The following is a 27852-nucleotide window of genomic DNA, read 5'->3' as shown; positions in this document are numbered from 1 at the left end:
TTTTATGGTTTTCAATAGAAACACAACACAGCTTTGAAACGGTGTGCCAATCATAAACATACAGTGCCAGGAATTTTTAAAAACTCGATACATCCATGTAACAGCATCCTGATGAAGAAACAGAGCGGTACCAGCCCCTTTGGGGTCCACTTCTTAAGTTCCCTTTCTAAGGCAGCCTTTAGGATTCAGTTGTACGTCTGTCAGAAGCAACTGGAAACAATGTTCATTTTCCAACTCAAAGATCAGAAGGAAAGAGAGAGGGTTTAAGGCTCAAGAGTTTCATTTTAAAAAATTATCTTTATTTAGGTTTCTGATTCAGCACACGTATCAAAGACTAATCAACATAAAGAAGTAAATAAGACATGAATTGGAAGTCTTACATCTCTCTAAACTCTGACCAAGAATGTCAAGATTGCCACTATTACCAGAACTCCAACCTAGTCAAGTTGTAGACAAGCTATCATGAACGACGTACAGTGTGCACAGATATGTGGAGGCAAAAGACACGCTAGCACTCGGCTCTCCTCTCTTCCTCGCTGGCGTCCTTCCACGTGACAGTCCACTTTTGCTTTCCATGCCTAGTTCCAAATAAAGTCCAAAGAAGGCTCAGGGTCAACCTGATCCAATCCTCTTCTGGAGGAAGGCATTCTTACACTGTTGTGCCTGCAACTTTGTTTTTGCCAGGATGAAGTTCAGATCGAGATGTACAATACAATCCAGATGACAGTGCAGACTAAGTCAAGAACTGAAGTTGAGCAGTAACCCGAGTTAAGGCATGAATGCACACACACACACACGTGCACACACACAGCACCCACACTATCATGAACATAGGATTCCTTTCATTGCCTACAAGAGGCAACCAGGGCTTGGCAGTTAACCACGACTGCTGAGCATTCAGAAAAATGCTCCCCATAATTTTATGCAAACAGCTGTGTGTGTATGTTTTACCAAAAAAAAAAAAAAAAAAAAGTAAAGAGAAAAGAAAAAAAACTGGAAAAAAAAAAAAACCCAAATAAACAAACAAAAAAACCCCCAAAACCTAAAAACCCCTTAATCTCTTATAATGGCTCTTGAGCATGGAACTCACGTAGCAGCGTCAATGGCTGGCTCTTTAATAATTTGGAAATAAATGGTTGTTTTACTATGTATTTCTTTGGTAGTCATCACTACAAAGTTTTCAGTGTTGGTTATCTATAAGTACTAGACAGAAGATCAAGTTACATAGAAATATTTCTTCTGTACTGATGAGATAAAAATATTGAGCTCTCAAAGCACAAGTTACTATGCTTTTTCTTGCCTTACTGGGGGCGTCCTCTACAAGCAAGGCTTCGTGCAGGAGAAGTTCATGTCTACCTAACAAAGGGCGATACGTAGTCTATTTTCCTACAGTGGAACAGTTAACAAGACATTCACATTATGAATTCTCTCCGGTCAAATCAGAAGCCAATTACAAAGGGTCAGCAGCACTTGGTGTCAAAGCCACGTTCTGGTCGCACATTCATTTCATGATTGTGGTCAGTCTCTCAGGAGCTCAGAATTTGAAACTCCTTTCAGTTAACAGAGGATCGAGTCCAATTAAATCTTAAATAATTCTGCCATCTGCCAAATTTCTATAATTCTGTCTAGAATGCCAGCATGCTTGATGAGAGAGAGCAATCAGAGCCCAGAGAGGCGTCAGGTATCAGGGAAAGTAATCTGGTTTTGTATAAAGGCGTGGTGATCTGGCGTATTTATCCTATTAGCAGCACAGTGGTAGCTGAGGGTCTCTGTCAGCCAGACAGGAAAATGAAGCCACTGAACCTGCTGTTGCTCCCACCTGCCTTCGGGGGCCTCTGGGAGTCAGTCCAGGGCTACCCTTGGCGGGTGGGCAATGCAAACAGCAGGAACCACATTTAGGCCCAGGAGAAGCGCCCAAGGTAAATCAGCTTCTATGGGTAAGAGCCCCTGTGGGTTTGGGATCTGAACCTAAGAGGTCCCTGGGGGCTAAACAATTGCCAAGAAACTGCTCTAGCAGGGACAGCCCAAGTGTGACAGGCTCCACACGGGGTCATAAAACTAACAGGACGTGAGACAGCTGCAATTCAAAATAGTAGTGTTTGTTCTATCAATTCCAAATGTCGGCCGGGAGAGGCAACTGGATTTATGGCGACAAAGTGCTGTTTGAAGGAGCTGTGTTTTATTTTGAAATGAAATGACTAGTCTAGGGAAACCAGCACTACATTTCTGCAGAAGTCCGGATGTCAAAAACCTGTCTCTAAAAGGCGTTTATCAGGAACTGTTTGCTCACTCCAAGTGCTTTTTCAGTCACCACCATATGGCAATGTTTTGACTTTTGTGCTTTCGGGAAGTAACTAAATAGCCAGCAAGCGGAGGGATGATGGTTACATCACTTGGGTGAGTGTAAGACACTATCTAAAAGCACTGAAATCTACAATCTCCTAAGATTCTTGTAAACATATACCATATTTCTCCTGTAAGGAAAACTGAGAACTGTACCGTGAAGGCAACATCTGTCTGTCTGCCTGCTCTCAGAATTCCTCAGAATGGCCATGTACCAAGGGGGTGGGTGGAGGGAGACAGTGAGCTGTTGGTAAAATCCCCAGGTTGGATATGACCCTGTCTGCTCAAATTAAAAACCTCAAGCCTCAATAATTAAATGCCAAACCTCTTCCCTGTATTTGAGAACTGTACTATGATTATGTATATTACACATTATAAATAAACATTGATATAGATCTACAATTTCTTCCCAACAATTGAGGAGAGATGTTCTCAGTTCGGGGGTGTAAGCTGCAAGGGGTGAACACTCCTACTGCTGCTTTTACTCTCAAGTTCTTGAGATGCTAGTCCAACACTATTACCCAACAAGCCTTCTCTTCATTCTGTAACTCTTAAATATGCACTTGAAGGCAAAAAATGGAGGTTCCTCTACTGTACAACATTAAATATCTACAATGTCATGGTTCCTTATGCTTAGGAGTGTGTTCAGTAAAAAGCTAGCTGTTGGAGATGGTTGTCACAAAACAGGGACTCTTAAAAGTGACGGATAAATTAATTTTCAGTTCTCTGATTATATCCAACAGATACACATTCTCATCATAAAATATACATTCTCTAGTAAGTTATTTTTTTGTCCACAGCATATATAAATATGCAAACACAGGTGGTAAAAATCACTTTACTACCAAAGTACAAAACAGCAACTGCTGAAAAGCAAAAATAAAGATGTTGCGAGAGTTAAGAAAAGAGTGACTCACCATGTTCCACTTTAAAGTGAAACCAAATGATTTATTTGTGCTAAATGAATGGAAATAATGTATTCAGAATATACTTCTTTGTACACTGCACTTGCTTTTACTGGGCGAAATAAGCAGTCCTCAATGCTAATGTGCTACTTTCCTCTACACCTCTTCTCTTTTCTGCCAAGCAATAAAGTATTTTGTTGGCCATTATGCCAAGATATTCCTATAATGTTCGTTTCAAATAGTATTTTGCACCTTTAAAATATTTGTCTGAACTCTATTTTAGGGGAACACAAATAAACACCGGAAAGGGAAAATAGCTGTTTTTGTTACAACACATTGCCTTCTGCAAGCAGAAATCAAACAGCACGTTCTCATCAGCCACCGCAACCACTGGTGGGCAGGCCAACATTTATCGACTCACGTGAGAGGGGCCAGTCTGGTAGATTAAATCCAGGATAAAGAGAGACTCACACCTTGATATACAATCATCATCCGCCCCATGTATGTGGAAAAGGTACAGCCACGTGATCCATTGCCTTGGGCTGTTTTACCAGAGGCATGGATGTCGATATACACTGAAAATAATCTATACAAAGTGTATCTGCAGAAAGCTCTATTAAACAATATACTGTCTTGGGCACTGACCCCTCTGACTTCCCATTCTACACTGAAAGCTCGATTTTCAAAGGTCTGAACTGTAGTGCTGAATTACTGGTATGTTTGGTAAACACCATTATAATGGGGGAGAGGGCAATAACAGCTCCGTAATTTTCTGCAAATTCATGGGAAAAAATATAAAAAAAGATATCCCTTTTTATTTCACAAACCTAAAAGCCAGGAAAATGAAGCTCTGGGGCCAAGCGAAAATTGCACACTGCTGCTGAACTACCAAATACAGGATAGCCGATGTTCCAGCCAGGGAATGGACGTACATGTAGATTCAAGTAAAACACCGATGGAAAGAGTCGTCTGGTTAGTGTTGTAGACCCACAACACTGGCTGCGTCTCCGACAAACGTTTACAACACAATGAAGAGTGAAGCCTAGGTAACCTCAGTGCAAATAAGTCAGATCCAAATATGCCAGGGGAGGAAGCCTTTGGCGTAGAGGAGACGGCTCCACTGCACGAGTCCCAACGCGAGAGTCGGACCAAGCACATGCATTAAGGCTGGGAGGAGGGGTGCACCGAATGTTGCGAGGGGGCGGGCTGCGAGGTGGCTGCCGAGGGGACCGTGGGCTGCATGGGCGGCGGCGGTGGAGGCGGCGGTGGCTGGACCGGGGTCTGTGTGTTGGGAGACGGAGGCGGCGTGGGCCGTTTGAATTTGTCAGGGCTGTTGCTTCTCCGCGGTGAAGGCCTCTGCAGAGAGGACAGGAACAGCAGGTCAGTCTGCGTGCAGACGGCTCGCTTCGCCCGCAGCCTGTGCCGGAGCAGCGGCTGGGGCGGCGCGGACCAGCAAAGACACAACGCTGGCGATGCGCTTGTCCGCCACTGCGAGTTTCCGAGCTGGTAATGAAAACTTAGACGAGGCAGAGTTTACACTTACACCTAGAAAGAGCTATGAAACTGGCATTGACCAAACCCTTAACGAGACCATCCTAAAATTAAAAAACCACGGTCACGTCCTCCCCTTAAATCTCTTCTGTCCATTTTATACCCCCAGTTCCTTCTATCACTCAAACAAGTGTTCAACATCCTGAAAGCTGTAGCTCAACCAAAAATGTTCCCACTTTTACGTAAAGCTCATCAAACCAGCGAAACTACTTCAGAAATATCTTCCTTTTGCTTCCGTGCTTTTACAGGAGAGTTCTTTTCAAGATTCCCTCATCAATTCTACCTCAATTCTACCCTGCACTCAAACCCCTATAAGCTACAAGTCCAATTGCTCGGTAAGTCAACTAAACAACCAGCTCTACAGAAAACACTCCCCTGAACAGAGTTTTAACCAGATGCTCTTAAGATTCCTTCTAATTCCAGGAAAGAAAATTCTGAGTTAAACTTCAAATAAGTCTAATTTCAGGAAGAATATTTAGGGTCAGTGAACTGTGAAGGTGCAGACAATAAATATTTTAGACATTATGGCAACCAACAATAATTCATTATGGCAAGGAGCTGGCCAGAGTTCAGTTGAGGCATTGGCCAGAGTTCAAATTATGTTTCACAAAGGGCAATTTTTCACAGAAAGTGAAGGTGAAGTTCTGCGTCCTGGGAAGGATTTTAGTTTCAGCACCAGAATGCAGTATCAGACTGCTGGGAGGTGTCTAGAAGTTTAAGGTGAACTGACAGCAGGAGGGAAGAAAGGTGCATGTCCAAGGACATCAATGCTGGCCTCCCACGGAGGACCGGTTGCTGCCACCATCAGTGCTGCTTCCTGCCCTGGGGATACTCACTGTGATACCATGGGATGCTCCCATATGCTGCACGTGAAGACCTGGAGAATTGTAATAAGACATTCCAGCTCTAGTCAGTGAAGTTGGTGGTGTGAAACCAACTGTGTGACTTGCATACGAGAGACCTGAAATAGAACAACAATTTGTATGTATTATTTCAAACTCAATTATCTGGAGTCTTCAAGCATCTAGGAGGCTGTAAAATGCAGAAGTTCTTAGTTACCCACAAAAATGAAAACAGATGAGAGAAGCAGTGGGCTCACCCAATGGCCTGCTGGATGGATAACAAGGGATGGAACAGCCAAGCCCTGGAACAAATAGACAGCCCAGAAATAAGCCCTCACACAAATGGTCAAATGGTCTTCAATGAAGGTGCCAAGAATACGCAACAGGGAAAGGACAGTCTCTTCAACAAATGGTGCTGGGAAAACTGGAGATCCACATGCAAAAGAGTGAAACTGGACTCCTATCTTACACCACACACAAACATCAACTCAAAATGGATTAAAGACCTAAACATAAGACCTGAAACCTTAAAACTCCTAGAAGGAAGCACAGGGGACATTTATGACATTGGTCTTGGCAATGATTTCTTAGATAGGACACCAAAAGCACAGGTACAAGAGCAAAAACAGACAAGCGGGATTACATCATACTGAGAAGCTTCTGCTTAGCAAAGGAAAGAATCAACAGAAAGGTAACCTATGGAATGGGAGAAAATATTTACAGACCACATATCAGAAAAGGGCTTAGTATCCAAAACATATAAGGAACCCCTACAACTCAACAGCAAATAAACAAAGAATCTAATTTTAAAAGGACTTAAATAGACATTTCTCCAGGGGGGAGGGTATAGCACAGTGGTAGAGTACATGCTTAGCACGCACAAGGTCCTAGGTTCAATCCCCAGTACCGCCATTAAAAAAAATAAATATATAAGCCTAATTACCCCCCCAAAAAAACTTTTAAAAAAAGGGTATTTCTCTAAAGACATACAAACAGCCAATATGTACAAGAAAAGATGTTCAACATCACTAATCAACTACTCATCAGGGAAAAGAAAAGGTAAGTGTTGATGAGGATGCAGAGAAATGGGAACCCCGTGCTCTGCCGGTGGGAATGCAAATTGGTGCAGCGACTGTGGAAAACAGTATGGAAGTTCCTCAAAAAATTAAAAGTAGAATTACCATATGATCCAGCAATCCCACTTCTGGATATTTATCCAAAAGAACTGAAATCAGGATCTTGAAAAGAAATCTGTACCCACATGTTCACTGAAACATAATCCACAATAACCAAGATGTAGAAACAACCTAAATGCTCATCAACAGATGAGTGGATGAAGAAAACATGGTATATACATGCAATGGAACATTATTTGACCTCTAAAAAGAAGAAAATTCTTTTCAAAGAGAACACGGATGAATTCATGCTAATTAACAGAAGCCAGTCCCCGAAGGACAAATACTGCATGATACCGCTTACATGAGGTGTCTCGGTCAAACACACAAAAGCAGAGAGCATAATGGTAGCTGCCAGGGGCTGGAGGGGAGGAAACAGGGGATTGCTGTTCAATGGGCACAGAGGTTCAATTATATGAGAGTAAGTTCTAGAGATCTGCTGCACAACACTGGGCCTACTTAACAATGCTGAATTGTGGTTAACAGTTTGTTACGACGGTAGATCTCATGCTAAGCGTTCTTATCTCAACTTAAAACAAAACAAAACAAAAAAAACAAAGTCAAGCCGTGACAAGAGTCCAACTGAGATGTACAAAAGCAGCAGAAGACGTGAGAAGAAATGAGAATAAAGTGGAAAAAATAGAGTAAAGAAGTAAAAATCAGATGGAAGAAAAGGGAAAGTGTGAAAAGATACAGTGGTAATAATGAGACACAACCACTGTGTGTCTGGGGGTGTGTGTGTGTGTGTGTGTGTTTAGCAGCCACAAAGGCAAATAAAAAGCACCAGTGAGAACCTGGCAACTTCAGGATATTCAATGAAGGAAACAAAAGCCATATATATGCCACAAGTGCCCCTTCTACCTTCAGTTGTCCTGTCCCAGAACTTGTCTGTGCCCTCAACAGCTCATGTTAAGGATTTTATTTCTTGTTTTTTTGCAGTTTAAGTTTTTTTTTTTTAGGGTGGGGGAGGCAATTAAGTTTATTTTTATTTATTTATTTTTTTTTAGTGGCAGTCCCGAGGATCGAACCCAGGACCTTGTGCATGCCAAGCATGCACTCTACCACTGAGCTACACTCTCCCCTCTATTTCTTGGTTTGACTGTCACCTAGAGCTGCTTTCTATCTGACCTATTTCCATTTCCAACTGTGGATTTTGGGTTCCCATTTACGAAATGGAGGTCCAGGGTAAAACACAAGTCTTTGGGAGCTAAGTGGTCATTTACTGTGATTTTTGTTTGTATCACAAGGACTTTGTTCAGCCGGGGGAGAGAAGAGATTTTCTTTAAACAGCCTTAGGGGAATACAACCCTAATTTCATTTCTTATGAAAATGATGACATTTAGGAGAAAGGCTTTGAAAGTGAATCCTCATCCCCAGATAGAGAAGCTCACGGGGTTCAATCTGTAATTTTAAAAAGCAATAATAAAATTAAGCCTATTGTCCAAAATTACAAGGCTAATTATGAATGTGTTAAACTGCTAATCAAGAATCTTCAAAGACTTCCTATTGCCGACCTAAATTAAAAAAAAAAAAAAATCCCTCTTGGGCTATTAGAAAGGCTTGCATTTGGCTCCAAACTATCTGGGTTTGGTCTAGATTAGTTGTTCGCAGTACCGCGTATCAAAGCCCTCGCCTGACCCCAAATCAGATGAATGAGATCTATGGGGAGCAGGGCTCCTGGGCGGGGAGAAGAACCATAGTAAACTTACCGATCTTGATTCTGCCCTTTGCCTGTTGTCTTCTCTTTATCACAGGACCTGGTCCCTCCTTCTCCCCTGTCCACCAGGACCTCACTCAGCCTTTGAAGGAGTAAAGAGCCCAGAATCTAGAGCTGACTGTCACGTCATCTTGGACTCTAGTTTTACCTCATGGCGCTGAGTGACAGTGGACAGAAGACCCCTCAACTGTAAAACGGGATTATCACAGTGCCCTCCTAAGTTGCTGTGAGGATAAAATGAGGGCCTGGCACAAAGTGAGGGCTCAGTAAGTTCCAGCTCGCTAAACTGCTCCTTCAAGGCCCAGCTCAAAAGCTCTCCCAGCTGGCACGGCTTTCTTCTTTGAGTCTCTTTTTAAAATTATTTAGCCTTTTAAACATTGTAACTTAATTTTATCATAACCTTTTATTTTGAAATCGTTTATGATTCACAAGAAGTTGCAAAAATATTACAGGGTCCCTGCATACCCTTCACCCAGATTCCCCCAGCGACAGCTTACAGAGCCACAGCATATGGTCAAAAGCCAGGAAATTGACATTGGTCTCATACTAGTGACTAAGGTGCAGGCTGTATTGGGATTTCATTAGTTTCTAACGTACTGTGTGTGTGTGTGCGCGCACACGTGTGTGTGCGTGTGTGCGCGCATGTGTACAGTTCAATGTAATTTCACCGCATGTGTAGAGGCAAGTAATTACCACCACAATCAGGATACAGAACTATCACATCACCACAAAGAAACTCCCCTGTGTTAGTCCTTTTAACAGTCACACCTTCCCTCTAACCCTAACCTCTGGCAGCGACTGATCTATTCTCCATCACTGTCACTTTGTTACTTTGAGAACGTTACAGAAATGAAATCACGTAGTCTATAACCCCTTGAGGTTAGTTTTTCATTCACCAAAACACCCCTGGGATCCATCCAAGTTACTATGCGTATTAAGCTAATTTCTTTTTATTGCTGGGTAACCTGTGATTGAGTGGCGGTACGACTACTTAACTTTTTAGTTATATAAAATACATAAAATTGCCAGAGATCGTGTCTTACTAAGTTTTGTTTTCCTTTAAGTTCTAATCATCATGCATCTGATCCTCTGGCCCAGGAGTATAATAAAAGATAAGAATCCCCCCAAAACCTAGGTTGAAAACACCTCCTGAATAGAACACGATGGTTCTGTGAAGCTAGTGCTGGAATAAACTGCTCTTGCTCTGATACAGAAATGCAGAAGTGCATTAAGTAAAAATTTATTTAAGATTTATTTCATTGTCCACAAGCTCAAGACTGCAAATTTTCAAAATGATTCACTAAAGCAATTCATGACCAAAAAACACCAAGCAAAATGAAGCAAGAGACAGACATGTACCATCCATAGAAAACCAACTACCTAAAGGAAACCTGTAAGAGGAGTGGGGGACAGGGAGAGGGCACACTTGAAAACAACACTGAACTATTAACACTGCCCTTGGATAAAAGGATTCTGGGTGACTTGACTTCTGCTTCTTGATGCCTGTCTGACTGCCTCCAAATTTCCTCTAACAAATCTTTGCTAAAAACAAAAAACAAAACAATGTAGAACCAACTGAAGGCAGGCACCTTTTTTTCCCTGGAAGATATTTTAGTTTGATAAGTCACACATGAAAGCACCACCCCTATAAACCTTCATACCCTAGAGATACGACTTCCTCGTTAACGCTCCCCATCTGGCTCTGTCTCCATCGCTCCATCGAGGCTGCTCCTGCCAAGGTCAGCGGCGTTCCCGTGCTGCCAGCCGCACTGCTATTCTCCACTCCTCAATTCACCTGACCTCAGAGCAATGACGGACAGGGCTGACCACTCCCCTCACTGAAATGCTGTGTCTTAACTCCAGGGACATCGTACACCTACTTTCCTTCCCCTTCCCTGGTGGCAATGTCCCATTTCCTTTGCCAGGTTTCCTCCTGTACTTGACCTTTAAATATTAGAGTCACTTCAGGAGCAGATGGGAGGGTTTTTTCTCTTCTCCCTCTATCTTCCATGACTAAGTGATCTCATCTGTTTCAGTAGCTTTTTTTAAAATAAATTTTTAATTTTTTTGTAACAGTTTTAGGTTTACAAAAAGGGGCAAAAACAATACAGAGAGTTCCTGCATGTCACATACTCGGATTCTCTATTATTAACCTTTCATGCTAGTATGGTACCTTCATCATAACCAATAAACCAATATTGATGCCTTATTATTAACTCAGGTCCATACCGAGGTTTTACCTAGTGTCCTGGTCCTGTTCTAGGAACCCACTTAGGATGTCATGTTAGAGTTAGCTGTCATGTCTCCTGAGGCACCTCCTGGCGGAGACAGGTCTTCAATATTCCTCTTTCTAGATGACCTTGTCAGTTTTAAGGTATATTGACCAGTTTGTCACAAACAGAATGTCCCTCAATTGTCTGATGTTTTCCACATGGGTAGACTGAGGTTGTGGGTTTGGGGGAGGAAGACCACAGAGGTAGAGTGCCCTCCTCATCACTTATCAAGGGAACGCATCACCGACATGACTGACCACTGTGGAAGATGACCTTGCCCACCAGGCTGGGGCAGTGTCCGCCGAGACTTTCCATTGTGAAGGCCCTCTTTTCCCTCCCTTTCATACTGTATTCTTTGGAAAGAATTCCCTATGTTCTGTCCACACTTAGGGTGGGGAGCTATTTCACTGCCTTGAGGATAGAGAATCTATGCAAATTATTTGAAATTCTTCTATATGGGAGATTTATCTCTTCTCCCTCATTTATTTACTTATTCAGTCACTTATTTAATAATCAGTGTGAACTGATGGATATTTGTTCTATGTTTGGGTTATCATCTAATATTACATTGTTTATTTTATAGCTCCAGTTGTTCCCATTTTGGCCGCTGGGAGCTCTCTCAGCTCCTGGGTCTCTTGGACACAACCCTCAACTTGTTTCTGAGCTCCTACTTACTTTCTGGCATTGCCAGATTGTCCAGGTTCATCTCGTGCATTCCCTGCCCCAGGCCCTAGGAACAGCCATTGCTACATGGAGCCCCAGTTCTTCTCAGTGGAGAATGCAATTAGAAACCAAGATCTGGGCGATAGGTATGCTTGTTGCTAGTAGGGTGTAGACCCCTTTTAAAAACTTCATTATTCCCCATGCCTGATGTAGGCACACCAACTGGGACTACATACACAACTCAGACTGTATAGAACAGTGAACAATCTGAAAAACAATTGTTGAAAAGTAATACTGTCCCCATATATAACCTACACATGTCTCCCTAAGTCCACATACAATCAAGAAGAGGACCATTCATAAATTCTAGGAATCATACCTCTCAATCAAATTGTGAGACAGCACTTAAAATATCCCAGTAAGCTGCTGAGAATGCAAGACTGCCAACGTCGAGCAGAAATGATAAGGGAGGAAGAAGAGTCGAAATGCTTAAAATGGAAATGAAAACGACCTAAACAGCATCATTCCACTAAGGAAGTGAGTAGAAATTCTTAATGCTGAGAACCACAACTTCTTCCAATAAAAACTAATGTGAAAAGAAGATTTTGCTAATGTGTATTATGTATAAGACAGCAATGGACTAGATTAAAATAGGAGTAATTCCACTGCCAAATAGGAGATTAAAATCTACTCTGATGATATTACAGAACTTAAAACAGGACACAAATGTTCTCACCTAGGCTGGCTGAAAGAAGAAAAAAAACCCCTAAGTGTTACCTATTATGATGTAGTTTAAGGGAAAACCAAATAGCCTGCCTATACAAGCAAGCCCACACTACAGGGACCAGGGCAGTAAAAGCCAAAATTCTGTACAAGGAGTAAGATGCCGAGTATTTATTACCATAGAAGTTAATACTCCCAACCACGGTCTGACTTTCGTTTTTCTTTCTTCAGTGACCACAACATTATATTTAACGAACTGAAAATTACAAACCTCTATAGAGTTCTTTAGGTTTAAACAAATCAAACAACATTAAACTATACTTCATATGAATCAGCGTCACTACCGACTGCAAAAGCCACCCCCCATCTTGCTTCTTCCTAACTCATGACTTCCTTCTACACGCATAAATCAGAAGGCAAAGATGACCTTTATCCTGGTAATGAAACCCAAGCGCTATTTGGGGAGAACTGAGAAGCAGCGAGGAAGAGAAGCTTCTGGAGAGACCTAACGGCCACTGCAGAGTAGGAGAAACATTCAGAAACATCCTTCAGGCAAGAAGAAGAGTGATGATCATGCTGTTGACCCACCAGAGAAAGTCCTCTTCGTTGGCAAACGGCCAACCTCTTCACTCCGCCCTGCGATGCTGGGGAGCATGCTGGCCTGAAGTGGACAAAAGCTGCACACTTTGAGTTGGATTTTTTTTTTTTTAATTTCTCTTCTTAAAAACCAAAAAGTCACAGCAGCTCATGCTGGGCTGGACCCTAAACTCATAAAAGCACGCCATCTCTACGTCCCACTCTCTGCAGCCGCTGGCACCACTGCCCCATTTCTCCGTCCACCTGAAGGGCATTCCCCTGGTCTCATTATTACCAAAGACGAAATGAGATGTCACCTAATAGGAAGCTGCATTCCTGTCCAAAACCACAAAACCTTGATTGCTGCCACCCTTCCATGCCATCACCCCACTTTTTCTGCTGTGAAACTGCCCCTCTGCCTCCCGCCCTGCCCCCCCCCCCACTTTCCCCCCCAATTCTGTTGAAAGTCTGTTTACCAGCGAGCACAAGAAGATCAGTCTCGTCACTTGGGTCACAAGACACAGTCCGCTGGCCAGCTACCTCATCTTTCCTCCCCTCACTCTACTCGCCAGCGCCCACCCCCGCTTCCTCTTTCTTCCCTGCTGGATCATTTACTTGCCCTCCTGGCCCAAAAGGCCCACGCTGTGCTGGTACCAAGCCAGAGACCCTGGGGAGAGAGTTTTCGGGGTCAGAGGAAGACAAGCATGCCTTTGAGGGAAAGGCTTCTGAGCTCAGAGCAAAGCCAGATGCAGAAGCAAAGCCAGCTCCTTCTTGCACGGCCGGCCTCCTACGGCCAAGCCTCCTCACCCATCGCTGCAAGTGTTAGGAGGCTGCTCATGCTCCAGAGAGCACAGGCTCTGGAAACAAGGCACGCCCTGCCTTGCCCGCTCCCAGCCATGGGACCCGTGGCTACTGAATCTCTGAACCACTGCTTCCCCATTTTTTTTTTTTGAGTAAAAGTAGATTTATTTAGAAAGATGTACACTCCATAGACCGAGTGCAGGCTGTCTCAGAAGGAAAGAAAGGCCAAAAGGTGCAGGGTTGGGTGTTTAGTTCAAACTAAAAGTAGACACACACTCCATAGACAGAGAGCAGCCATCTACTGCTTCCTCATTTTTAACATGATGCCTGGGTTAATTATTCTGAAGCTAAAATTGAGATAATGTATATAGAATATAATGCGAGAATCCATAAGATTTGTTTTCATGCATCTTAGGAATCTACTCAAGGTTTTTGTCGCTCCACTGGCACTTGACCTCATAGTCAACGACAGTCTTTCTGAAAAGGTTTTGTAGAGTTAAATTACTTTGGTTACAAAAAAAAAAGGAAAAAAGAAAAAGAAAAAAAGAAAAAGAAAACCAGTTGGCACTGTAACATTTATGCTTAAACATTTCAAGCTAATACTATCACTCATTCATGATAGTATTGATTGTTTCTGATGTTTCTGGAGAACACATGACCAATCTGTTCACAAGATTTTTGTATGTTCCCTGTAGCACACTCAGCGATGCCTGTTACATGCAGCAGAAACCCGCCACAGAAGGAGGCCAGAGCACGTACTCACCGGGTGATATCGGCCTGCTTGAGCTCGGAGAAGGCGTGTAAGGGATCGGGCTGGACACAGTGCGAGGTCTTAATCCTTGTGCAGACATCTCATTAAAATACCTAAGAGGAGGGGAGGCATGGTTAGAACAGCCTGCATTCCAACAGCTCTGAACAAAGCTCCTATGAGAAAATGTTTGGGGTTCACATCTTGAGGTCAAAGTCCTGAGTGTTTAGAATGTGATTGCTGTAGCTAGGAGACCCGAAACAACAGCCTGCAGGGTCACACTGCTCCACTGCGGGGCAGAGCTCTCTCCCAGGGCTATAGGTCAGGAAATCTGGGGTGTTTCCTGCTGATAGAGCTGCACCGTGCAACAGAGAGGACCAGGCTTCCCGCCATCACACAACAGCTACATAGAAATTCACCTCCACCGTCCCAGGAACCACAGACACATCCATGTTCTAGTGGCTACATTTAAACTGTGACCCGAAAGGCAAACACGAACAAGCCCTCTGAGATTTATGTCATCAAATTAAAGCTTAAAGGTATGTGATCCTGTGAACCGCATGCCAATCGTTTACAAGGCAGGCCTTGCTGAACAAACATTCACGCGTCAGAATGCAGGATGTAATAAAAGATGCATGGGCCAAGCACCTACTTACTGCAGGTAGCCCCGTGCCGTGTCTGTCTCCTTCCTGGATCCGGAAGTCATATCGGACCTGACTTTGTGACAAGCACAGAGCGGACGAGCAGCAAGTTCTGCTCGAGAGACTCCCTAATGAGCGACCCTGCACAGGCCGCATGGCCAAAGGAAGGAATGGCCACGTGCACAGGCATTTCCACCCCAGGGACGATCTCAGCCCTGATGTTCTGTCAGTGTCGTTTCTACGCTGCATTATTCCCCCTCCAAGGAAACCGACCCCGAGCTGGGCCTGCACTTCTCGGGTTACTCCCACTCACTCTTCCCGCCCTCCCCGGTGCAGGCCACCATGGTGCCACCAGGGCGGACTTCTGGTACTCTCCAGCCAGCTACGCAGCTAAGACAGCCTCTGATCTTCAAGGAATTAAACACACCCACAGATGTCTCAGGTGTCTATTTTTCTTCTCTCACTTAAGACATCATCATTCCCAGCAAGGAGGGCAGAGAAGTCTTTATGGGGCAGCTGTACCCTACTTGGGATAATCTGATCTAAAAAGGTAAGGCAAAGCTTCTGGAGTGAATACCAGATCTGAAAAAAAAAATATTTGTCTGCAAACCTAAAGTAGCTTTAGCTACTGTCACCCCAGTGAGAAGTGTGACCTCAGGGTGTCTTTCTAAAAACCCAGCACCACGTGCTGTGTGTGCCAACCAACGGTCTGCTCCGTGCCTTAAGGTAGTTAATAAGCTATGTATTATTCTAGCTGATGTTTTTAGTACAACTGTTTTTAGAGGGAAGAATTTCAGAGAAACACCATCAGAAACAGAAGAGTGAAATTCAGAGTTAAGGAGGATAGTTTTGTAACATAAACTTTCGAGAAAAAGAATCATCTTTATTCTTTTCAAATGAGGAAGAAATTTAAAATAGTATGATCTGTTAGTCTGTTTTTATAAAACAATTCTTTTAAATTATAAAAGTAGATCTTCATTATAGAAAATCTTCCGTTTTTCATGAAATGATATTACCACTGTCCACAGAAAGTTAATCAAAAGCCCTGTTGGCCTTTTGGATCTATTTCATAAGAGAGCCTGAGTGCGGATCAGCTGATACTGCTCACGTGGTCTCAAGTTTCAATAGCCAGTACCAGTCATCACGGCCATCGGCAGACCTGGTCCGAGACACTGGCTGCCCAGTCCCATGGGATGTTGAATCCTAACACTCACCTCGCTCCCAAGCACAGGGGAGGAGGGTGGGTGGTGAAGGAGAGGAAAATCTGGACGAGGAAGAAACAGAGACATTTTCTCTAGTTAACTAAAGGATGGTTCCCTTATTCAGCCCATTTCTCAGCGGGACAATGAGGGGACTTGATGTTGAGGCTTGAGCACATAAACTCATTGCATTAGTTTTACTATGGAAAAGTAGTGGCAGGAAGCTCCAACGTTCCCAAGTGCACAAAAGCAAAGGCTCCGGCTTTCAACAGCCCCCACCTGCCTCCTGCAGAGCCATCACCCTGCGTAGGCAAGTGCTTCCTCAGGCTTCCCACCGCCTGCTCACCAGATCTATGAATTAAGACGCTCCCATGCCCTAAACAGGGCAGGATTAGGTGAATTCCACAACACACGTAAACACTGCCTCTATACAACACTCGCCTCCATTTCTCTCCCACCAAGTAATTTCGGAAAAGCAATTTTTTTCCATCGTTTTGTGTTTAAGGAGAAGGGTCAATCTTCATTTATCCCATTCTTGGCATCCACTTGGACGCGACAGCATTCACCACTGCGAAAAATCAACGTTTCAGCCACCTCTGTTGACGTCTAATGGATGTGAAGCGAGGCCAGAGGCTGGGCTCTTGTTAGTGCTTCCCCAACGCTCGTTAGACACACACGCACCTCTCATCATCCATCTCTAAGCTGGACTCGCTCTCGGAGAGCTGGCGGCAGAGGGCCTCTCTTCTCTCCATCTCCCTCTGCAGCTTCCTCTGCAGCCTCAAGTTCTCCTCCCTCATGTGACGTTCCTCCTCCAGATACTGGGCCATCTTCTCGGAATCTGAAAAGCCAGAGTTCTCAATTAAACCACAGTCCGGGCCATCAGACTCCTCTCTTTAAAAAGACAGCCGTCCAGCCCCTGTGGTACAGACAGAGAAGTGTTTGGAGAGAGTCATTCTCACTCTCCCACAAACAGCTGAGACCTGGATTTAAAGTCCATTCCAAGTACTGAGGTTTACCAACAATCTGCATTCAGAAAAAAATATGAAAAGCAGTGCTGGGAGATCAGGCATCTTCACTACTTCCTCGCCTTCTCTGGTGCTTTGCATAGAGGAGGAAATGGTGGAGCTGCAGCCAAATCTGGACTGAGCAGCTACCAGGGCTCTCTCTACACCATGGGAGCTGAGAGGGGAGGGAGTCCACTGGTGAAACAGGCTCAGCCCACAGGCTGCCCTCCTGGCACCTAATCTGCTGCAGACACAGTGGGGTAGGTCACCCACAGGAGCACACCCATCGGCCACACTTGCTAGCGCACCCCCAGGGCACTGTAGAGGGGCCACAGAACCAGTGTACTCAATGCGCTGGGTAACGGTTATAAACCTTTTCATCAAACTAGAAACTGACATAGTGAACAACTTAGATCAGTATTTCAATGAAGTCTAATTTCTCGTGTATGTTTCTGTTTCCCTGACTTATGCATGGTCTTTCTGAGTCCGACAGCACGTAAAGACCTGTACATAGCCAGGTTCTTGGGGTGGCATCTTCTTTATGACAGATACCCCTTCCACGGGAGCTGCCCTGCGAGTAGAGGTCTCTGCTGCAGCACTGGCCTCCAGGCCAGAGCTGACGGGTCCCGGGGTCAGCGCTGGACCCAGGCTAAGCCAGCCAGATTATCTTTCCCAGGAATCTGAATGCAGAACTGACATCTTCACGAAGCCCTGGAATCTCCTGCTGAGTCACCTAGAGCTGCTGTAACCCCTGCCCATCTGAGTTACTCCATGCAGGGTTCTGTGGCACAAACACACTCTGGCAATAAAGGTAACAAGACATTCCTCCCTACCCCACCCCTATCTGGTCTACCTTAGACAGAATGTTGTTACTAAGTAACCAAAATAACCTGAATACAAAACTCAGCGTCTACCCATCTTCTCGTGTCCTCCCCTTTTCCGTCTCAGCCAATGAACTTGGAAAAGGTGAAATCTCCATCTACTTCTCTTTTCTGAAAAACAACTACAAGTTCAGAGTGGCCATGACCACGTCAAAGAGACAGTCCCACGGGACACTGTTTCATACTGTAGAAAGGAAGGCACTCAATGCCACACTGACCATTTCTCTCCCACAAACTGACCCTACTTCAACTCCCAAGCCCACTGAATTAGTTTCATTTTTAAGCAACTCTATGGAGGTCTGGCATTCTTAGCAAATAATGACTTTGGATAAGTGTTCAGTGATATCCAAGATAGCACCGTCACAGAATCAATGAGTTCTTGAGTATTCTTATTTTAGAAATTCAAATGAAAATACCAAAATTATTAAGCACTATTATGTGCACTAAACACTAAATCCTTTTTGGCTGTTTTCAACATAACCAGAAACCCTGCTGTCTAATCCAGATGCAAAAATCTCTTTAATTGAAGGCATGCTGGGAAAATGCTTACAAAGCACACTTTTAATATAAACGATTTAAATTATTTCATCTCAAATATGCACACGTGCAGAATTTTTCACTTGCTCTACAGGAGGCAAGAGATTGGCCTCCCGGAGTATTTACTGTTTCTAGAAGTAGAAGGGGCTGTCAGAGAAGGTTGCCTTTCTTCTCCATAAATAGGGAAGCTTCACAGAACTGAGGATTCATGAGGCTTCAAGAATAATTGCTCAAGAGGAAACACTGACTTTCAAAGAAAATGGCAATCCTTTAGCATCTAGGGGAACCAGCAGCGGCGATCCCTGGACAAGGATCTATAGCCAAGAACATCAGTCACCAGGAGTGGCGGCTGGAAGACTTCCTGGTTGTTCAGCTATTAGCCCAGAAGCCAGAGGCATAGAGCAGGCACCAGCCCCAAAGCCTCCAGGTGCTAGAGACCCAGGCGCAGGGCGGACACCATGGCATGCCTTGGGTGCCCCCTGCTGGCACCTGGATTTACACCCCTGAGTCATCTTCCTCCCTCCACTCGCACACTAGGGGCCGTGCTTCCATCTCCTCCGTCTTCAGCCATCTCACAACATTCAAAGACAGCGTCAACTGAGGGTGGCTTCCAGACAGCTCCAAAGAGTTGGTTCCCGTATGATCCAAAGGTGGCCTGGACATTTTGCCTTCCCTTTCAAGTGTGTAGTTAGAAAATACGGATGCCCAGGCCCCACGCCAAATCAATTAAATCAGAATCCCTCAGGATGACACCTCTTCAGTAGTACAGCAAAAACTCCCCAGGGGATTCTTATGTTCAACCAGAGCTGAGAACCTATTCAGAGAGGAGGGTTCAAGTTCAGACACAGCTGGACTTGGTGGGGAGGGGCCAAGTGCCCCAGGAGCTTTCAAAGGAGGCCAGGTTATCTGACCTAACGAGGCTGAGGCAGGTGGAGGAGGAAAAGTCATGAACTCAACCTCAAAACCCAACCCCTAAACCCAACCCAGACAACTGTGAGCGGCTCCATGCCGCGTGCTGCAGCTCCGGGTCAGCACCCCTGTCCTCACCAAATTGCAGTCGCACCCATCAATGCCTCTCTTGGTATCTGCAGTCTCTCCGAAGACCAAATAGTGAAGTAGGAAGGAAGCAGTGAGAATGAAAAATTCTCCCCAAATGTCTTCTAAAAACTGTGTCTGGAGCACAAGGCAAGTCTGCACCAGGAAGTGAAATGTCAACTGACAGCACCGAAAGAAGTTCAAACGGTGCTGAAAGACTTCTGTCTGTCCAACACCACAGAAACTCAAAACATAGCCTCACCTAAGACAACCAGCATTTGAGAACTTGATTTGTTTTCACAGAACCCACATACATAGTGTTCTCAACCCTGGGTACCTATCAGAATCACCTCTATTTAAAAAAATACAGAGGACCAGGCTCCCCCACTAGAGTAAGCCCAGAAACCTGTATTGGGTTAGACAGAATACTGGACCCCCAAATATGTCCACAGCCTAATCCCTGAAGCCTGTGTACAAGTGGCCTTACGTGGCAAAGGGACTTTGCAGATGTGATGAAGGGCCTTGAGTGGGGAACTCATCCTGGATTGTGTGGCTGGGCCCATTGTAATCACAGGGTCCTTAAAAGGGGAAGACAGGAGGGTCAGAGTGAAAAGGTGAGACAAGGAAGCAGAGGTGGGAGTGACACCGATTATAAGAAGGAGCCATGTGCCAAGGGGTGTAGACAGCCTCCAGAAGCAAGGGAACAGATTCTCCCTTAGAGCCTTTTACAAGGAACCAGCCCTGCTAACACCTTGATTTTAGCACAATGAGACCTATTTTGAACCTCAGACCTCCAAAAACTGTGATAAAATAAATCTGTGTTGTTGGAAATCACTAAGTTTGTGCTCATCTGTTACAGCAGCAGTAGGAGCTCCCAGGCTGATCTTCATGTACCCACCCAGATGCACGACTGAACAGAACTTGCAATGAACTTCAAGATTCAAAAACATAAGATAAGAATCACTAAAATTTTACATGCACAGTTCATCTGACTCAGCAAATCCACATTCTGGAATTTATCCTCGGGGTGTTCTTGCACAGGGATCAAACTATATTTGTATATAGAGATGTTTACTGTGGGTGCAGCTTTGATTTCCAAAAATAAAAAGGGTAAATTCCAAAAGTACCATGAACAAGGGTTAGCTGAGACGGAATTTTGGTAGTAGCGTAGATAAACACTATTCTCTGCCTTAATGTCCCCGAAGCACACGGAGGTCGCCCGCCCTGCTTCTGTTAGCACAATCGGAGAGACGAACACCAGGGAGAAAGTTAGAAATAGTTTCTGTGATTCTGGGCCCTCCTGAAATTACGTGAATTATTTCCCAGAAGAATTCTAAACTACTTGCCCTGCCCTACTACAATATTTTTAAAAATAATCTACTCCAGGATGACAGACTTACAGAAGTATGTACTGACAATGAAATACATTATGAATGTGATTTACACACGTTCAAAGTGTAAGTAAAATCCTGTATTTGGTAAGTGGATGAATTCTGCAGACACACCACCAGCAAAGCCAAGGCTACGTACGCTGTAACTGGGCGGCTCTCAGTTGCTTCTTCAGCCTCTCCACTTCATTCTTTAAAAACCTGATGTGCCGCATCATGTTTTCCGGAGAGTCGATCTCCATGGAGATGTCCCTAGGCGATGGGGGAGCAGAGACCGGCTGGTCTAATTTCTCCTGCAGGATTCTTTGTTGCAAAGAAAAATTCCAACAATGAAAAACAGTTTGCTTTTAAAAGACAAGGCCCCAGATTCTAGCCGGGAAGGTTTGTTTTAATAGCAAGGGCCCGTTAATCGCCAGAATCTACCAAATTGTTTAACCCCTCTGCCCATTTTCTATCAACTTCTTCACTGCCCTTACCTGGTATTTATTTAGGTCAAAGGGCAGAGCTGAAGAATCCACTTTCTTTTTTTCCTTTTAAATGACCACAGGTAATTAAGTATTACTAATAAATCTCCAGTGAGGGTGTCTGGCATACACTAGGCAATCAGAATGATCTGCTGACTAAATGGTCCACATGCTGGGTTTGAGGGAATGGAGATACTGAAGGAATTTTACTCTCTCACTGCTTTCCACTTGAAACTTATGAACTGCACACTATACATCTCCTTGGAGGGTGGCATTCCATAAAGAGACTTCTAAACTTACCTCCTGAAAAACCAGCCCTGAGGGCATTGCTAACTAGACTGAAGACCCTTTGCTTCTGGCCTCAGCAAAGGTAAAGAGATTTAAAACAACCAAAACCAAAACTTAGTGGGTTAATAATTGGGGGTCCCACCTTTTCTACAAATTATTATTAGTTTGAAGCACATAAAATGCTAATATTCAAATATATTCTACAAAATGACAATTTCGTATTATTCAATGCAATAATTTGGTACTTAGATATATTATATATATATAAAAATATATATATCTAACACCTCCAATTGCTTTCTGCAGAGGAAAACAGACTGGCAACAGATCGCTAAGCCCCCTCTTATAAACTGTCGGGAAGTTTTTGGTTTAGTTTGGTTTTTAACTTTTTACCTTTAAGTCTGCCCAAGTGCAAGCTGTGGATTACCCTCAAGCCTGGCCTTGTTGAGAAAACTAGTATGATAAATATTATAATGGTTCCCTACATTTATTATATTACATAACTTTTCATGATTCAATTTATTACTACCCCGACAATAATACAAAACAGCTGGTTCACCCACAGCTTGAATCATTTTCACGGTATGAAAATGCTGCAAATCTTGAGATGAACAAATTATTTTACTTATGGATGTTCATCCAAACCAAACACTCATGGCAAAACGCCTCTGGTTAGCAAACAAAATATCCTGGTGAAGAAGACGGATGAACATTTTAAAGAAACTTTCTTACTGCACCACCCCAACGCCCCCACCTACAGAACCTCCCTGCCGTTCTTGGAGCCCTGCTCCATATACCCCAAAGTACACAATATTTAAACATAAGGGCCTGGCTGGATCTTGCACAAAGAGGTTCAAGACATACGTGCTGTTGAATATTTCACATCCTTGTACATATATTTAACATTTAGAACCAGAACCTTAAAATGTACAAATATATCCTTATAGCAAGTCTTAAAATACATAGACGGTAATTTTTCTATTAAAATCTCAGCCTTCCTAACGAAGTCCATTCTAGAGATGTGCGATAAACCCGAGAACTTCAGAGAACAGCTGGGGAGGCCAACATGTTCAAAACCTGAAACTACAACCATCTACCAGAACAAGCCAAAGGTTCCTTAGCTCATAGCTCCTTAACTAATTTCTTCATAGCCTTTAACACCAAGTGAAAGAAATTCTGCTGGGACAGTGAGAGAGAACTATAAAGAAGTGACTGACATGAGGATAGTTCAAAGGCTTTCAAAACTGTTTCCGCTTGTCAAATTAAAATGACATGCAGCAACCAAGGAATTAAACTGTCCCACTGTTACGCCTCAGTCATGCCAGGTACAGTGCCCCAGACACCCCCTTGCCCCCCCACCATAAGTGAACAGCACAACTAAACAAACCGCTTTTCGGCTTCAAGTTTATCCATCCTTTTCCAGAGACGATTAACTAGGGCTTCTTGTTCTTGTTCCAAAGTATTTTCAAGGTCGATCTTCTCTCGCCTCAACTAAAGGAAGGAAGAAAGTTTCACTGAGAACTGTAGGCCACTTAAACTCTTAATTAGATTTTCCGATTGGACCATTAGGACCCCTTTAATGGAGAAAACTGTAAAGAAATGGCCAATTTTCTGGCGCAGGCACATTAAGCGCATCTAGTTCTTAAACTTTAATTGAGAAAACCCAGACAGGTTCACTCTTTGTCGTTAAAGCTTAATTGCTGTCTGGTGCATGAATCACATTTGTTTCAGCATTTATTCAAGGCACATGGAAAGTCTTCCTTAAAGAGGGTTTGAGGAGTCCCGCTTACCAGTCATCCCAGAACTTATTGGGTTTGTCCCCCAGTCCTGCATGCAGTTCAGTGCTAAACCAGAAAGGTTGTATTACCATTTACAAAAATGACCCAAACACTTAAAAGACAGTTCTACACAGTGGTTAATAGGTACACACATCCTTAGATATAAAAACAAGCACAGAAAGGATTAACACCAAAATTCACAATACTGGTCACCTCGGGAGAGGTAGGGAAGAAGGGAAATTTGATTTGGGGGAAGGTAGGCAGTTGTGGAGGGCACCCCGAACTCCATTCTACTTCATAAAAAGAAAATGCGGAAAAACTCATTTCCTCGATTGATATAGAGCAGTGTGCAAATACAAGAACAATGCCAGACACTGGGTAACTGGGGGGGTCGCAGGGAAGCACAGATCAGAAATGTCTGCCCTCAGGGAACTTACATCTTAGTGAGTCAACACAGTAAATGAAACAAATACATCACCTACTTTGGTAGAGGGTGAAAGCGACAGGAAGAAAAAGAGGGCTGGTGAGGGTGACAGAAAGTGCACTAGTAACTAGACTTCATGGTGATGGGCAGAGGGAATGTGTTATATCATTCTTTGTACTTGTCTACACATTGGAGAAACTAAGTAATTTTAACAGGAATCTTTCCTTTTTTTTTTTTTTTAAGAGAAAAAGACTAGGTTACTGCCCCTATGCTGTCTCGTCAACCAACAGCGAGTTTCCTTTTCAACCACTGACTCAACAAATTATTTTTGATTGCACAGCTGCAGAGATGTCAAGGTAGCAGATTTTATGTTCCTTTAGCAGGTCACAGAGGCAAGCTCCTCACCAATCAACGATTCCTGTATATACAGTAAAGTGACACCAATCCCATGGAGAAAATAGTCTTACAGCACCCACCGGAGACCTTACCGAACAAGTAAGTAAACCAAGATCACACAGGCAATTCAGAGTACAGTTTAAAGACATTTTTTTCTTTGCATGGAGAAGCGAGAGGGCTCAGAGTAAGTCAGAAGCATTTTGTGCTGTGAAGTTGGGAGCGGGCTGATGAACAAACGCTCCTCAAGACGTGAAACTGCTCGTACCCGCGGCAAGGAGCATCCTGGGAAGACCTCGTGGAACGCCTAAGAAACTTTGTGATTCTCTGTGCTGACCAAATTTTGGGACAAGCTCTGAAGCACAATTCTTAGCCATTTATTTAAAGAAACAAAATTCCAAGGCATTTACCCTTTAAGGATTCTATTCCCATGTTTAACTAAAACATAATAGGGGGGTACTCGGTAGGTAAGGAAAAAATTCAAGCAAGGCATCACTTTGTAGTAGAGATGCCTGGTAAAGAGACTTACGCCCACTAAACACTTAATTTCAGAGTCATCATGCATCATGCTAATCAATTCTGAAAAACAAAATCAAGACAAAGCTGTCTTTATGCATGTGTAACTGACTGGATGTGTGGCTTTGAGCAGGTACTCATGGCTTTGAGTCCCAACATCCTCATCTATGCAGTGAGAAGGTTGGCCTAGATGACATCTGATGTCCCTTCCAGGGCCACCCACTCTATCATTTTCTGTCAGTCAAGATGGCAGCTGTCTTTAGTCTGGGCTAGCTCACTAGAGACTTTTAGAGCTAGAAGCAGTAAGAGAAATCATCGAAATCCACCTTTCAGAGCTGGGAGATGGTGTGATTCAGGAAAAGTGGTACTGCCAGGAGAGGAATGGGTGTCAATCACCACAGTGGCCAGAAGAGCTGCGTCCCATCCAACCAGCAATTACAGGGGATCTTGTGGGGAAAGCAGGGTTTGGGGTAAATTATCCAGCAAATTCTTGGGGGTAGCTTAGTGAGTCTGAGAGTATGCAGAAACAGAGGAGAGAGCAGGAAAAACAGGAGTTGAAAACAAACATGGACCGCAGCTTCTTTGGGGCATCTGTTGGTAGAGCTACAAGCTATCAATTTACTGCCCACTTCAGCGAACCAGTACTTCCTGGGGGTGAGACTTAGGTCTGCTGCACTAATTTGTTGTGCTCATTTGCTCCCATGAAGCAGGCCACCCAGGAGGCCCCAGTTCAGCAGCTTAGATTTGGGTGTTTCATCACACAGGCTGGCAGTGCCCTGGGGTCCATGGTTTCTTTAGCCTTAGAAAGAACAGGGTTTTCAGTCTTTTTTTTTCAGTTAAAAAAAACCTTAACTCTTCAGCATTGCTGAGGAGCACTTAGTGACATTAAAGGCCAGAGAAGTTAGAGGAAATTGTACTCATAATGATTACGACTAGTTATGATTATGATTAATTCCCCCTGAAGTTCTTTATCAGAGCTGCCCCTCCATCTCCTGCTCATCTAATTCCACAACTATGTATTCACAGCCACGGCGTACACACCAGCTCTACCAATTCAGACAGGAGTAGATTTCCAGTGCTATACATAATCCTCAAGGGTAACAGTTTATTTCAAGTTTACAGGGTACAAAGTCAGAAATCCTTGCTGGAATGGAATCAGCAGCCCAGTGACGCACTGCTTTCCCTGTGCTGGTCTCTATCGGTAATGCTCTCCCCTGTCTCCTTCCTAATCATATCTGATGGCTTTTTAAATTCGGTGTCCATGCAACAGGCACCCACTCTTCTATCATCAAGCATCAAACTCTCCAGCTAACCCAAGCCCCTTCTGACTGCGGCTCCTGTGAGCACACAGCACTAATGGATAGAGCTGACTTGTAGACTATTCATTTGAAAGCTGCTTTGTAATTAAGTCAGGTCAATGGGCTGCCAGCCAAACTCTTTTACTTCTCTTCAGTAGCTCCCTTTCCCATTATAAGTTAATTAACGTCACACCAAGAGTTCTTATTATGTTCCCAGAATAAATACAGAACTTCTTCAATGGATAAACTTAGTGTCTGAGAACAGGGCTGACTCATTTGAATTCACAGCCCATCCTAGCTGTGTCTTCTCAGTGGGCAGACACTCATCACCAAAACAGCAGACAAAGTGGGGGCAGCCAAGGGACAGCTCCCACCACCACCACATTTCTTTCTCACTGTAGCAATTTCCTACTTACAGAGAACCATGGCGCTGGGGTGCAGGTGGAGGTAGGGGAAAGGAATACTTGGCAAAAAAGCCTGATGAGAACTTCAGCATAACCACTGTGCTCAACTATAGAATTCATTCCAAAGGTTTTAGTGGATCTTCTCAATCTACTTTGAGGAATTTGAGTCTACCTACCATATTATCACCATTTCTTTGGGAGAATATATTTTGAAACCCAAACATCTGATTTAAAAAACAAATTTTGGAAGGCAGCCCATGACAACTAATCCAAGATAATAAACAGAGAAAAGCCCATGAAATAAGGGTTACCATATATACAACACACATACAAAGCTTGTTACAACATATGGTAAAAAGCCCTTAGAATAATTATGACACAAGAAGTAGACCTGATGTTTAAAACAAGAAATGGCAGAATGAGTGCTCTAAGACCTACATTGACCAAACTCTTGTTAGTTGGCTAAATGTTTGATTGTTTGTTTTAAAGAGAGAAGGGCAAATTCTAAAACAAGGGGGTGCTGGGGATAACACAAATCCCAAAATCCTTCCAAGTTAGGTAGCATCCAAGGGCCATTAACAGTTCAGCCCAATTTCCTACTAGTTCATTACAAAATACCATAGATGTTCAAAGTGGGGACCCTGGAGGTACATCAGAATCACCTGGGAAAATAAAAAGTACAATACTCAGAAAATGACTAAATCATAGTCAGAAAATGAACACAGTTTTTGCATTGGACTGAATGTCTGTGTCTAAAATTCACATGCCTAACCCCCCAGTGTGATGGTATTTGCAGATGGGGCCTTTGGGACGTAATTAGGTTTAGTTGATGTCGTGGGGGTTGTTGGACCTCCCCCTCTCCTCCCCTGGATGGATTAGTGTCCTTCCTAAGAATCATGAGCCACCTTGCAACTTGCTGCTCTCTGCTCTCTACCAGTTCAGGACGTAAGAAGTTAGCAGTCTGCAATCCAGAAGAGGGCCCTCACCAGAACACCATCAAGCTGGCACCCTGATCCCGGACCTCCAGCCTCCAGAACTGTAGAAAAAAATTCTTGCTGTTTATAAGCCAGTCTGGGTTATTTGTTAAAATAGCCCAAATGGGCTAAGACAGTTTTGTTTCGACTGTTAAGAGCAGAGCCAGTAAAGGATCATCCCTCATTTCATCACCCTACTTTGCCAATACATCTGAGTCAATCAAGGTTTTACTTCCACGTACCGATGGAGTGGCTAGTATAGTCCCTCACAAAGGGAATGTTAAAACATACTGTGTGCAGATGACACAGGA

At 43.7% G+C, this 27852-nt stretch overlaps 1 protein-coding gene across 2 annotated transcripts in view; it reads right to left on the bottom strand.

Moving 5' to 3' along the window:
- Positions 1-277: 277 nt before the first annotated feature.
- Positions 278-27852, bottom strand: part of CCDC6 (coiled-coil domain containing 6) — a 105506-nt gene continuing 77931 nt past the window's right edge. For both annotated transcript variants that reach the window (XM_010985772.3, XM_064488154.1), the window contains exons 4-9: positions 23142-23245; positions 21145-21305; positions 16839-16995; positions 14333-14433; positions 5636-5760; positions 278-4604 (exon numbers count right to left, since the gene is read on the bottom strand). In XM_010985772.3, the coding sequence (XP_010984074.2) occupies positions 4410-4604; positions 5636-5760; positions 14333-14433; positions 16839-16995; positions 21145-21305; positions 23142-23245 (843 nt within the window). In that variant the 3' untranslated portion in view covers positions 278-4409. The remainder of the gene's footprint in view (positions 4605-5635; positions 5761-14332; positions 14434-16838; positions 16996-21144; positions 21306-23141; positions 23246-27852) is intronic.

The sequence above is a fragment of the Camelus dromedarius genome, chromosome 8 (genome assembly GCF_036321535.1).
Source record: "Camelus dromedarius isolate mCamDro1 chromosome 8, mCamDro1.pat, whole genome shotgun sequence".
Classification (NCBI taxonomy): Eukaryota; Metazoa; Chordata; class Mammalia; order Artiodactyla; family Camelidae; genus Camelus; species Camelus dromedarius.
Note: the sequence above shows the minus strand (reverse complement) of the source record. Positions and strands in the feature narration are given on the sequence as shown.